General features: G+C 43.3%; 1 protein-coding gene across 1 annotated transcript in view; it reads right to left on the bottom strand.

Annotated features, from left to right (window-relative positions):
* Positions 1–2252, bottom strand: part of LOC126176526 (protein alan shepard) — a 397767-nt gene extending 395515 nt beyond the window's left edge. The window contains exon 1 of the mRNA XM_049923682.1: positions 1908–2252. Coding sequence (XP_049779639.1) covers positions 1908–1961 — 54 coding nt within the window. The 5' untranslated portion in view covers positions 1962–2252. The remainder of the gene's footprint in view (positions 1–1907) is intronic.
* Between the last annotated feature and the right edge of the window lie 12702 nt (positions 2253–14954).

The following is a 14954-nucleotide window of genomic DNA, read 5'->3' as shown; positions in this document are numbered from 1 at the left end:
AGGGCGTACTTTTCTGATGGACGTAGGCGCGCAATAGCTCAATGATTACTTCAAGGCAAGACTAACACCCCTCCCTCCCCTTTCCCCCCCCCCCCCCCTCATTTAATGTCAACTAATCGGCGAACGACTCACGCTGGACACCGAACATTCAGCAGTTAGGGGTCTTACATGAAGGTTGTATTTACCGCGCGTTATTTTCGGCCACAATTTGAATACAAACCGACGAAACTGCGCGTATCTGTTAAATGCATACGAACACAGACGTTTCCGGATGGATCCCCAAACTCTTCAGTCAGGTTACATTTCTTACAAGTTCGAACAAGACTCGAAAATAGGTCACACAAGATAGCTGCCAGGTTGGTGCCGCTAGAGCAAACAGCTACTGTAACTGGTTGACCTCGATAGCATACCTAGCAAGGTCGCAGCATGCATTCTGGGCTATTCGGGCGCCAGTAAGGATGATTTTCCAACCGCCTTCGAGGCAATCACGGCGGCGCAGCCAATGGACCGAGACAATCTTGATGTGTGGCCACGTCCGGAGAGGCAATTTCGCCTTCGTAGTTACGGCGATATTGTTCTCACAAGCTTTGAAGAAAGAATTTCCCTAGAGCTCTCAGCTCTACGTATATATTCAAACTGACCGTAGCAATATCGCCGCTTCTGAGAGATCTACTAGTTAATACACACGCAGAAGATTGAAAACTACTAGAATCTTAAAAGAAAAGAGCAACTTGATGCTATCAATCTCTCTGGCTTCAACTATTTGTAACAGTACATCATCGTCATTACGAGCAAATGTGGCCCAGTCAAACGAGTTGACTCTGCGGCAGCATTGACCTGTGCACTGAAGATAACGTACTATCTATAAATCAGCTGAACTGATTTCCACAGGCGTCTTCACCACACACCAATGCCATGTTTGTAGTACGTGGTAACTTTTTCCGCATTCCCTTAATGCCACCAAGGTAACAGCGCTAACCATTATTTCTAGCATATCAAACAAACATCGGCTAATCGGGCTAAACGTAAAATAATTTCTACTGGACTACTTCAGCAGATAGTTGCACAAATTATCTACGAATGTTAAAATCTCTACCGATAAAACTGAAAATTATGTATTGCAGGTTATTAAGTGACATCTTTCAGCTGCAAAACTTTGTATGTCACAAGTAGCTTTCTACTGTTATATACCGTACTGCATGGAACACATACCACTTACATTTTTAGCGACAGTCTCACCCTGTGATGCGTAATTACATACACAACAAACTTCTCAACCAGGAAATAAACTCCCCGTCTATGTACAAAAATGTGGTACCTACGTCTTGGGCTATCGTTTGCGTAATGAATGGCAATACAATTTTCAATTAAGGATTGAGAGTCCAGCTGACAGAGGTCGTTTAAGTGGTTACGGCTGAATTGAGCCACTGTAATAGCTCTGCGGTCGGTCCTTGTACACTAACATAGATCCAGTAGCTACGGCACCGACAAACATGTATGTTTAATCGAACAGATCACAAACATCGAACTACCGCCCCCAAAGCTGGGACCACGAGGACACCGGCATATGACCTACCGCTTACGGCTTCCGTAACCGCAGGTAACAAGTGACTAGCGCGTGGCAGCTGGCGCACAGTACAGTAGCAAGCGGCTTGCCCGCTTCCACCACTCATGAAAAATCAATACGCTATGTTCATAGTTTTTGAAACCGTCATAATAAAACACCTTCTGGCCACTGCAGATTACTGCAACGTTTGTCAGAAGTTAAAATGCGCGATCTTCGTGTACGACAAACAGCGTCACTTCCATGGGTGTGGTCACGTGCCTAAGCCGTAAGTTCAAAAAGACTACTTTTCTACTATCATGATGAGATACAACAAATGAAGTAAGAACAAGACAAGACATACCATCATTTTGTAATTTAATTTCCTCGGCGCTGAGTTTTCCATCCGGACTGCCATGGTTAAACGGCTACTGTCCTCCTAGTTGACAACTTTAGGGGTGTGCCTCCGTCACTTTAACTTCGGGGGAAAAAATCAATTCACCATTCCAGCACTCCAAAAAAATATCTTTAGCACACTTTCATTTCACCAAGTAAAGGCCACCACTGATTGAAAAACACTTATAAAACCTAATGCGTTACTAAGATACAAAATTAATAATATATTTAATTTCTTTAGGCAGAATCGTCTACCAAGGAAACACCACACCCCACCGGACTAGCCACCATCTTGGCACTGACGGTCAGTTCAGCGAAGACCGGCGGCGGCGCTGCAGGCACTGGCCGCTGTAGAGCGCATGCGCGACACGCGATGGCTGCCTCCCCACCACTACCCACGCGTCGCGACAGTGTTCATACGAAAATTAACTACCAGCATGGCCGAGAAATGCGAACTACAGTTACCAGGCAATTACGATGCCGATCGACATTCCTGTTACGCCATCACGCAATGTCTGAACATGTTACACCTGATGTTTCACAGCAATTTAAAAGTTACACTTATATTAATCCCACGCGTCATGTGTTTCGACAAATGAGCGATTTAAAAGCATATTCTGCACTGTCCATGATGAGATAGAGGATGGGGGGACGAGTCGCACAATATTCACGACGATAAAATCGAAACGTAAGTCATAAAGTAACTCCCATTAACAATACGTGCAGTGATCCGCAAAGTGATTAAAAAAGTCCTGGTGATAACGATAAACATAGCTGTGTTGTTTCAGCAATCATTACAAAACAAAATATATGTTCTGAGATCTTCATATCTGTTCACATTTCATCTTTTTTTTTAATTATAAAGACAGTTCCCTTTAAACTGCAGAAAATCCGGTAAGCCTTAGCGAGCGCGCAGTACGTATTCAATGATCATGTCTATTCAGTCCATATTATTGTTGTAACCACGGGTTGCGCACGACCGGCTATACGTAGTTCGCGAAAGGCGTTGAAAACCGAAAGAGTTTTGACGTAAGTGTGTCGCAAAAGGCAGCAAATATGCCTGATACGACGAGCGTCATTATGAGTTATCAGTCTAGGGCTCTAGGTGAATTATTGTCGCCGTTGTCATAGCTGACAATATAATCACAGTACTGATCTTTTCTCTTGCTTCATGTTCTTTTTTCCTTTCTAGCTCCTCATTCATTTCTCCTTACTGCTCCTTTATTTCCTAACGTTTTTTGCGTTTATTTCATTTGCAGCACTTCCGTAGCACTGAAATGATACTGTTTCTTTTTTTTTTTAGATTCAGTTTTAACGAAATTAAAATTATAAAGATACTAATTACAAAATTTCCTCAGTATTCAAATATTCCAGCTGTTAGAAAAACCTCTTCGTTATTATACTTTGTGATACAGTTACATGGCATTAGTATTTTCTGTATGTTGGATATTTTTTTGTTCTTATAAAATACGAAATGGCAGATTTCTTCAAAATTTCTCTCTCGCGCCTTGTATAGTGCTCCATAATGATGCAGTGAAGCATAGGCAGGGGGGAAGGGAGAAGTCGACAGCCGGCCGGTGTGGCCGAGCCGGTCTAGGCGCTACAGTCTGGAACCGCGCGACCGCTATGGTCGCAGGTTCGAATCCTGCCTCGGGCATGGATGTGTGTGATGTCCTTAGGTTGGTTAGGTTAAAGTAGTTCTAAGTTATAGGGGATTGATGACCTCAGAGGTTAAGTCCCATAGTGCACAGAGCCATTTGAACCAGTTTTTTTAACGTCACGTGTAATTAAATATTTACATTCGTATGTTCTCTTTCCTGGTTGTCAGCACCAATCGACTTACAACGAAATCTTGGACGATCGAGAGGCAAAAACAGTTGTCGTGAAACGACAGCATACGAGCAAAGTAATCCACTCGTATACAGCGCAGTTTTCTTTCTAAACCTTCCTGGAAAATTATAGCCAACAGTCTCCCTATGCATATAAGAGAGTAGTTGTTCCTTTGCGCCACGAGCTTAATAATAAAAAAAACCATAATCACATGAAAAAATATAGGAATTTCGTCATTACTTTATCAAACCACGTGAAACTAAGGACAACCTTGTACAAAAATGTTTTGACTGATGTGATGCAGCGCGACGTGCAGGAGAACAAAATTCTTCTCTTACTTGACTCGAAGGGAGGACAAACAAATCCACTATTATACGGGGATATTTTTCAAGATGAAGAAGGTTTGGCATCGGGCAGTGTTAAAGGTATTCTCCCCAAACGCTAGTGCAACCCTGCCATGTCTTTTTTATCGTGCGGTAAGGAATTTGATCAAAAAGCTACAAAACTGCTCTTGTCTCATACAGAGAATAAATCACACCCCGATAAGACTCTATCAAAATACATTCCATTGTACACCACCTATCCTCACCAATATTTGGAGAAATGATGCGTTATGCGTAGTTTGCTGTCGAACTGTGCAATGAGAGAGAACAACCTTTTACGAATATTAATCAAGTTTATTTCTCTATAGAAACTTTAAAACATCTGTGTACTTGCACTTGGCGTTTATAGCATGTGCAAGATGCCGAGAAAATTACTGTTTCCTCTGTTTTTATGATCAATATTACACGAGCATAATGTATATCATCAGCTGTAACATAACAAAAAGTACTTAATTTTATACACGAAGTTCTCGTGTATGCTTTTACAGGCGTTTCCTGGACATTTATTTGCAATATCACATTACGCTTTGCCTCTTTCTTTTTCACGCCTTTTATGAAAATATTAACAAAGACAATATATTGATACAGTTTATTTGTAGTGTTAAGTAATACAAAATTTGAAAATAAAAAAGAATAAAGTTCCCGCATAGGGAGTCGATCCCACGACCATCTAATTATCATTACTCTTTCCACTGCACCAACCGGTGCCTGAAAACTACGCTAATGTAAACGGCTCATAAGTCGCTCGACCAGCGCCCAAAATGCTGTTTTTTTCTACACGCTTGGCCATCTGGAGCTTTCAGTTTTGTCACTTTCATTTCTGCTCAAATCCTGAGTATGCTATAAATGTGGACATAATCCTTGATGACGAATAGGCGCGGTCCCCTTGTCGGTTAGCTGCCAAATGTTCATCCCAGCCGCTGCACTAATCTGTTTCACTTGGAATACAAAAAGTAAAATGGAGTAAATCTGCGATTCAGCCCAACGTATCACCCCTGTCGACCGTCTGCCGAGTCATCCTCTACCATATGGCGTCATTTGGATGCAGTATGGGGATTACAGCGTCAGCATTCTGCTGTCTTGGACGTTGCCAACATTACAGAACTTGTAACCGCTATTTCTCATTCAATTAGCTCCTCGGTTGGCCTCATGACGCTGAGTTCACCCCGTTCCAATGCTCCTATCAAAGAATAAACCCTGGAAGTTCTGGAAAACGAACTAGGATTCTCCATGTAGCGGTTTGACGCGTTGACCTCTCAGATACGAGGCGAACATAATCTTTAATATATTTTCAAATTTTAAAGATACTGATGATTTGTTTTCATCTACACTAATACTCTCAAGAAGCTAATAAAATAGCAGTCAGCCTGTTTTCGTAACCTTAATATGAAATACAACTTGTCTTTTGGACTACGGTGTTTCTTGTTTCCAGATTAGCAGTTCTCTTAGTGACTCCACCGTTTTCTATATCTGGGCAGACATATACAAAAAGGGTCCTTCTGTTCCTGAGGTGTACTATAATATGTACCGGCCGAAAGCTTGTGCCACCCTCAAGCGACATATAACACAGTGTAGAGTTAGAGATGTTTCATCAGCTGTGCGTAGTCTTTCGGAGGACTTGTGTGACGTGCACTGGTACCATCCTCTATACAGTTCAATTTTGGGAATATTTCTTTAGCAGATGCGCTACACTTCAAGAATTCTCTTCGGATGCTTAAGTCTTTCCTACAAGAAATCTCTACTGTTCTTCGTGACGTCATCATAGAAATAAAATCGCTTTTTCTCTTTCACAGGATCCTACCAATTTGCCGCATAGGAACAAATCGACAGCTTTCAGAACAGGTAATCTGTTACATAAGTCGGCGCGTATTCAACGGAGTTAACATGGAATATCTGAAAAAAAAGGCGACGCCCTTTTCTGGACAAACTTCAGAAACTGGTGTCTCAGACTGCGATACACTTTCGTTGCTGCAATAATGTATTTCACTTAAGGACCGGAATGACCATAGCATGGGGGTAGGGCATGTTCAAAGGCATGCAAGGAGTCATGTAAGGCTTGATTTTTCTGATAATTAGTGTGGCATTACTATTAAAATTACGACGGCATTTTGGAAACTTCAAATTTTAAAGTTCCACACAAATTTAATGGTGCAAAATTTGTAAATTGTCAACTATTTTTGAAGTAATATTTTCCGGGTTTACAGCATAGCTGGCTATTCAGTTCCGAAGCACAACGTTCAGGCAGGAGTCTAGGTAGCGAGCACATCTGAGAACTTCGACAGAGGAAACTGATAGAATTCACTGGGCCATTTGTTGAAACATAATAAATCAAATCGAATCTTCACTCTGTATGGATACTGGGAAATATAGCTGCTGTCAACCGCGCTGGGAAAGTCTGAGCAATAACTGTAACTACCTCGACGAAAAAGTTTGGCAATGGAAATGGCAAAACACTTCGTCCAGATAATGTCCACTTACTTAAGCCATACGAGCCGTTACAAGAGAGAAGCAGTTAGAAATGAACGCTGCATTCATAAAAATTACGTATGTGTAGTGGACATTAGGAGGTCTTCCGTTAAATATTTTTAAGCATAGCGCGACTGAAACAAATACCTATACGTCTACGCCTACATCTACAGTGTGTTTGACTAAAGCAAGTCATCCTAATAAACACAGGCCCTGAAACCAATAATTTTCCCAGCAGGTCGTGTACTACTGAGTACACGAACGCCCAGAGCATCCTAAGTGCAGTTATCCGCTTGAGGACAAACAATGTACAATAAGTGTTCCACTTGCCCGCCGTCCATGTGAAAAAAAGGCTTCAGTACGTCTCGTCATCGATGCCCCTATATATTAAAAATTACATTAACAATGTTGTAACATTAGCATGACTGCACTTGTGCATTAGTCGTATCGGGGAAAACCCCGCTCGGCCTGGGGCGCCTTGCCACGTTTCGCGCGGCTCCCCCCGTCGGAGGTTCGAGTCCTCCCTCGGGCATGGGTGTGTATATTGTCCTTAGCGCAAGTTAGTTTAAGTTAGATTAAGTAGTGTGTAAGCATAGGGACCGATGACCTCAGCAGTTTGCTCCCTTAGGAACTTACCACAAATTTACAAATTTCCATTAGTTTCCAACATGTGCTTACTAGAATTATTTGCTTGTTTCATTGTCCTCTATTCGGCCCTTTCGTTTGCATCTATGATAATCAAATACCCTGTAAGCTCCTCGAATAGCGACTGCACAGAAGGGGATACTTCTGATTGCACACGTTGCATTGATGGATGAAACTCACCAAGGATTATTGTTTTTATGCTTCTTGCGACCTGTAATTCTGTCTTCAGAGTCTCTACAAAAGTGCGAATAGTAGGGACTGAATAAAATTTTTTAACAGTGCTCTGAAAACCGGTTCTTGATTTTTGTAGGTAGGTTTTCAAGATGTTCGATGTCGTTCTTCGGGCCGCTAAACACTAATGGAAAAAAAGTCGCATCACCAAAAAATAATTAATGTGGAGTAATGAGATTTCGGGAACTCATCTGTCTGGGTAACACTTTTAAGTGATTAACAGAGCTAGATCAACAGTTAATACAAGCACGAGATAAGCCACCGTAAATGTAAAAGTCCGATACATTAATATCCGTTATAACTGCCAGAACGTTGAATGCCAGCATGCAAACGTGTCTGCATTGTGTTGTACCGGATGTCAGTTTGTGGGATGGAGTTCTCTGCCTGTTGCACTTGGTTCGTCAATACAGGGAAGGCAATTGCTGTTTGTGGATGACGTTGGAGCTGTCATCCAATGATGACCCATGCGTGCTCGATTGGAGACAGGTCTGATGATCGAGCAGGCCATGGCAACATGTCGATACTCTGTACAGTATGCTGTGTTACAACAGCGGTATGTGGGCGAGCGTTGTCCTGTTGGAAAACATCCACTGGAATGCTGTTCGCGAATGGCAGCACAACAAGTCGAATCACCAGACTGACGTACAGATTTACAGCCAGGGTGCGTGGGATAACCACGAGAGTGCTCCTGCTGATATACGAAATCGCACCTCACACCATAACTTCAGGTGCAGGTCCAATAAGTCTAGCAGGCAGGCAGCTTGGTTGCAGGCCTTCAACTGGCCTTCTTTTAAAAACACGACTATCACTGGCATCAGGGTAGAACCAGCTTTCGTCTGAAAACACAACAGACCTCTACTCTGCTCCACCAATGAGCTCACGCTTGAGACCACTGAAGTCGCAAATGGTGGTTGTTTGGGATCAGTGGAAGGCATACTACAGGACGTCTGGATCGGAGCTGTCCTTGAAGTAACTGATTTGCAACCGTTCGTTGCGTCACTGTGGTGCCAACTGCTGCTGCCGTACGATACACCAGAGCCATACACCGAACACGATGGTTTCCCTCTCGTTAGTGGCACGTGGTTGTCCGGTGCATGGTCATTCTCGCGACAACCACAGCTAGCAATCATGTACAGTGGCAACATTCTTGCCAAATCTTTTTGCAGTAACGCGGAAGAAACACCCAGCTTCTTGTAGGCTTGTTGCAAGGTCTCGTCCAAACTCAGTGAGTCGTTGATAATGTTGTCTTTGTCGCCTTAAATGTATTCTTCACTAACATCAACTTACCACGTCCATTTTCAACGGTAACTAACGCTCATGACCGTTACAGCGTCTATTTAAATAAAATCTGATTTCCATCTTCGAAGTGGCGCTGTTAGTCTCACTCTTACGCGACTGGCGCGAAATTTTAATAGTCGTCTTTTGTCAGATGTAAAAACACGCCCAACCACTTTCGTATATGTCGCACAGCTCCCCCTCGATGCTGTGATTTTTTTTTCCGTCAGTGTATATTTTCCAGCATTACACTTACCATCGCCACTACCCAACAGGCCTATAAGGAAATTTATGTTGTAAACTATCGTTTTCCTGGGCAATAACTTACCAATTTCTTGTGGTCTACCGTCCCAACACAAGTTTGATGTATCTCTCCGCACCATCCTGCCCTGCGTAATTCTGTTCGTCTCTGCATAACTACCGGAATGTACATCGCCGCAAATCTACTTACTGTAGCCAAGTCATGATCTCTCTCAGCAAATTTAACTCATTCACTTCCTTCGACTACCCGATGACCTATTCCTTGATGCCTCAGAATGTGTCCTATCAAGCGATCTCTTCTTTGAGTCAGGTTGTGCCATACATTTCTTTTTCCACAATTCGTTTCAGTACCTCCTCATTTGTTATTCGATCTACCCATCTAACCTAAACCATTCTTCTGTAGCACCGCATTTCAAAGGCTTCTATTCTTATCTTGTGTAAACTGCTTGTTGTCCACATTACAGTAAATACTAGCCTACACTCCAGACAAATACCTTCAGAGACGACTTCCTGACACATTTATACAGGATGTTAACAAATTTCTTTTTTCAGTCTGCATTTTACATTATGTTTCGTTTCTGAAACCTAGTTCCCTGTTATCAGTTATTTTGCTGCCCAAATATTAAAACCCATCGTCTAATTTTAGTGTTTCGTTTCTGAAACCTAGTTCCCCCAGTATCGACTGGAAGGATTGGTAGAAAACGATATGAGCGGGGTAATCGGTGTGGGTTCCGGACATATGTAGAAACATGCGAGGCAATACTGGCCCTACCTCGTTTCAAGACACTGACCATTCCATTAAACTACTCCTCCAAATCCTTTGCCGTCGCTGACGGAATTAAAATGCAATCGATAAACCTCAAGTTTTCTTTATTTTCCCCGAATTGTAATCCCCTTTCGAAATTTCTCCTAGGTTTAGTTTATTGTTTGCTCAATGTACAGACTGAATAACATCGGGGGTAGGGTGTCTCTTCTTTACTACTGCTTACCTGTCCGACTTTTATAACTGCTGTCTGGTTTCTGTACAAATAGTACACAGACTTTCGCTCTCTGTAGTTTACGCCTGATGACTTTAGAATTTCTAAGAGTGTACTCAAGTCAACATCATCAAACACTATTTCTAAATCTACAGATTCTAAAAAACGTGAATTTGTCGTAGAGCCAGTATTGTCTGGCGTGTTTCTACGTTTGTCCGGAACCCAAACCGGTTACCCCCGCCCAGACCGTCTTTTACCAATCGTTCCAATATCCGACCAATGAACTGCAATCTTTACTTGCAGTCGAGCCTATTTGGTCTCTACATTTCAAATCACCACATACTGTTACTTTAACGTATCTGTGTGATATATCAACTCCAGTTGTGACCTAGTATCCTAAAATACTACTACATTTTTACGTTTGATGAACTGCAGTAACTTAACATTTCTCTGAGCGCCATTCTCTGCATGAGGTTGATGTTGTGTCAGTTTCTTAGTAAAGTGTTTATTAGATGTCTCTTTCTCTTAGGTATGGGCTTTATATGCGAAAATTTTAAGAAATCAATATATGCTATTAGTGAATTCGCGTATACAATAAAGGTTCTGTCACACTTCCATCGAGCAAACCTGAAATTAATGCTGTCCATGTGGGTGACTCTTCAGCCAGAATAAAGTAGTGTAGTGTGCCTGTTTGCCCGTAAGAATGTATTTCCCTTTTTTTTTTTAGGTGTCGAAGTGAGATTGGGTAGACAACACGAGCAGGTAAGCGTGTTTAAAGGCAGCAGCGGAACAGACCGCCGTGTTCAGGGCGAACGAGCATTACCCGCAGTTTTGTCTGTACGAGCACGTCCCGTGTCGTGTCGTGTTCCACCAGCTCGTTGCGGCTGCCGCCGCGCTAACGAATTCAAATAGATTCACATTATGCAGTGCTGATCGCTAGAAGCACTTCCTGCCTCTGTATTGTCTCCAATAAAATAAAGAAACCGTGACCTCTTAGCTGTCGCGTCTGTTGTCGTGGCCGGGCCCGGCTCAGCACAATGACAGCGTAACCTGAACCTCACTACGCCTGCGGCAGTCGTACAGTTTCGGTGAACACACCTAATGCTGTCTCAACCTGCGGCAGTGAGAGCGGCAGTGTTCGCGCTTTGGCGTAACACGAAAGTTCCTTCGTTTCACTACTTACCATCTCTAATCTTAAATAGAACAAATACAATCTTTCCTCCCACAGCAAAGAGTATAGAATTATAATAGATGAGAAGCTAAACTGGGCTGAGCACACACAGGTTCTATGTGTAAGAAAGCATCAGCATCTCGACATGGTCTACGAAAATATAAAACGTCTGTCCTTTCGACCTTAAAGAGAAGCTTGGATAAATTTTTATGCTTTCAATTGTTGATTACCTTTGTTTTATCCTGAAAGTTCTTTCTAATGAAAGCTCACGGCACATGGAACTGATGGTGAAAGCCTGTGTTCTATATATCTGTGACGTTCGACGCTTTGATGATATTTCACTATCCTGGCTACGTGAAGAAAAGCGCGGAATTTCCGTGCACTGTCTCCTCCACTGTCCTCTCAACGTATACTGCCCCTCATATCTCTGCTCGTCCTCAACGCTCTTGTCTGAACAACGTAGCAGAAATACTAGTTCCCACCAGAGCAAATCTCTTTCTGTCCCACTCAGTCACTCAGCCATTTTCTCGAAGTCCTTTTCAGTAGCACGAACCAGACTCTGGAATTAACTCCCTCATTGTATCAGGGAACTGAATAACATCTCCAGCTTCAATAGCAATACCGCAGCAAGAATAATGTCAGATGAGTCGATAAGTCAGAACGTCTTCTTTTACGTCCCTAACTCTGCCCAGCACATATTCGCCTTTTTTGTCCTATGATGGGAGCATTTTTCATTCAAATAATTTAAAAAAGAAGCGAGCCAGGTAAGTTATTAAAATAAAAAACTGTGTTGAAGAGTGTCTGTATGGAATTCCTAGGTTTCGAGACGTGCAAAGCAGTTATTACTGCCCATGCAGCAAACACGAATGTGAACGACCAATATTGTTTCGCACTGTGTGAGCTGGATTTAGTGAGAGTTTCCCAGAGTAACCTCTCACGCAGAAGTTGTTCAAACGAATTACAGTCACTTTCAACAGCATTCCAGTAAAAAGTTCGCCGCAACACAGAGTGACATCACCATCTCAGAGGTACTTTGAGAGTAATCTCGTACATAAAAGGACGTAGATGGTATGAGAATTATAATACGCCAAAAGAAAATGTCTCTGGATCTCATCTACACACTTTCGATCAGATAAACCGGTTACGTGATGTACAGGTCCGACAATACCTGATCATCAGTCAGCCTACACAATATTGCTTTGTTCGCGTTTAGTAGCAAGTGTTTCGTAGGTTCTCTAAATGAAGACGCTTCGATTAGGAGATTGTGTGCCACAATGTTCACAGAGAACGATTCATGATTCAATTCGATGTGTCCCCAATCCATTACATACCTGCTCACAAAGTCTTCGTACATTGTAAGTCTTACATACAACCAGTCACCATTTCTCCTCTACATGTACACTGAAGATTTAGTGTAGAGCCCCCGCGAGCACGCAGAAGTGCCGCAACACGACGTGGCATGGACTCGACTAATGTCTGAAGTAATTTTGGAATTGACACCAAGAATCCTGCAGGGCTGTCCGTAAATCCCTAAGAGTACGAGGGGGTGGAGATCTCTTCTGAATAGCACGTTGCAAGGCACCTCAGATATGCTCGATAATGTTCATATCTGGGGAGTTTGGTGGCTAGCGGAAGTGTTTAAACTCAGAAGAATGTTCCTACAGCCACTCTGTAGCAATTTTGGACGTGTGGGGTGTCGCATTGTTCTGATGGAATTGCCCAAGTCCGTGGGAATGCACAATGGACATGAATGGATGCAGGTGATCAGACAGGATGCTTACGTACGTGTCACCTGCCAGAGTCGTATTTAGACGTACCAGGGGTCCCATATCACTCCAAATGCGCACATCCCGCACCATTACGGAGCCTCCACGAGCTCGAGCAGTTTCCTGTTGACATGCATGGTCCATGGATTCATGAGCTTGTCTCCATAATCGTACACGTCCATCCACTGGATACAATTTGAAACGAGACTTGCCCGACCAGGCTACATGTTTCCAGTCATCAACAGTCCAATGTCGGTGTCGATGGGCCCAGGCGAGGCGTAAAGCTTTGTGTAATGTAGTCATCAAGGGGCCTTTGGCTCCGAAAGACCATATCGATAAAGTTTCGTTGAGTGTTTCGCACGCTTACACTTGTTGATGGCCCAGCACTGAAATCTGCAGCAATTTGCGGAAGGGTTGCATTTCTGTCACGATGAACGATTCGCTTCAGTCATCGTTGTCCCCTTCTCGTAGGATCTTTTTCCTGCCGCAGCGATGTCGGAGATTTGATGTTTTACCGGGTTCCTGATATTCACGGTACACTCGTGAAATGGTCGTACGGAAAAGTCCTTACTTCGCCGATACCTCGGAGTTGTTGTGTCCCATCGCTCTTGCGCCGACTATAACACTACGTTCAAACTCACTTAAATCTTGATAACCTTCCATTGTAGCAGGAAAAACCGATCTAACAACTGCGCCAGACACTTGTTGTCTTATATAGGCGTTGTCGACCACAGCGCCGTATTCTGCCTGTTTACATATCTCTGTATTTGAATGCGCATGGCTATACCAGTTTCTCTGGCGCTTCAGTGTGTATAGGCCGCCTCCGCAAAGATGACTACGGACAGTTTGAGTTGACGCTTCGCTTAAGATTGGTCGGGCCGTAAGTAACAAGCAGCAATCGTGTTAGTCTGTAAAAACCGTAAACGTCGCACGGCATCGTTGGGTGGAATATCCCATGGGCTGGGTTCAGCCACCTGTCGGAAAGGGTGTTCTTCCTCCACGCACATTCGCCCCTTTCCTTGCGGATATGTGAAGAGTGTATGTGAGTGTAATGAATGGGTGTATATTTGAGTGTCTGGTTTGTGTTGTGTGACGATGATGACGAGAGAATGGACAGAGTGAGACTGTGAAAATTTTTATGCACCATCAGAATTCGATCAGGCGTACCTCCGACTCGAGCGCCGTCGCATAGGCGTGTTAGTCTGTAGTTCCTGATGTATGGCTTTGCTCGCATCTCCTTCGAATATTTCCAGTTGTTTCAGAGCGTTTCTACAGTCATGACATTATACATCTGGCATTGTAATGAAAGTTTTTTCACAACGAGACAATCATATTATTCTTCTCAAAAAGTTTACCATGGCACATATTTCCGTGAATTACTTTTCTGAAACACTTCACATCTCGATTCGCATCGAGTGAATGCTGTTACAGAACACAGACAATTCCAGCATTTGGGGCCGGCCGATGTTACCGAGTGGTTCATCTACATCTACATCTACATTTATACTCCGCAAGACACCCTACGGTGTGTGGCGGAGGGCACTTTACGTGCCACTGACATTACCTCCCTTTTCTGTTCCAGTCGCGTATGGTTCGCGTGAAAAACGACTGTCGGAAAGCCTCCGTGCGCGCTCGAATCCCTCTAATTTTACATTCGTGATCTCCTCGGGAGGTATAAGTAGGGTGAAGCAATATATTCGATACCTCATCCAGAAACGCACTCCCTCGAAACCTGGACAACAAGCTACACCGCGATGCAGAGCGCCTCTCTTGCAGAGTCTGCCACTTGAGTTCGCTAAACATCTCCGTAACGCTATCACGGTTACCAAATAACCCTGTGACGAAACGCGCCGCTCTTCTTTGGATCTTCTCTATCTCCTCCGTCAACCCGATCTGGTACGGATCCCACACTGATGAGCAATGCTCAAGTACAGGTCGAACGAGTGTTTTGTAAGCCACCTCCTTTGTTGATGGACTACATTTTCTAAGGACTCTCCCAATGAATCTCAA

This window comes from Schistocerca cancellata, chromosome 3, assembly GCF_023864275.1.
Source record: "Schistocerca cancellata isolate TAMUIC-IGC-003103 chromosome 3, iqSchCanc2.1, whole genome shotgun sequence".
NCBI classification, from domain to species: Eukaryota; Metazoa; Arthropoda; class Insecta; order Orthoptera; family Acrididae; genus Schistocerca; species Schistocerca cancellata.
The sequence above is the reverse complement of the archived record's forward strand: the minus strand, read 5'-3'. Positions and strand labels throughout refer to the sequence as shown.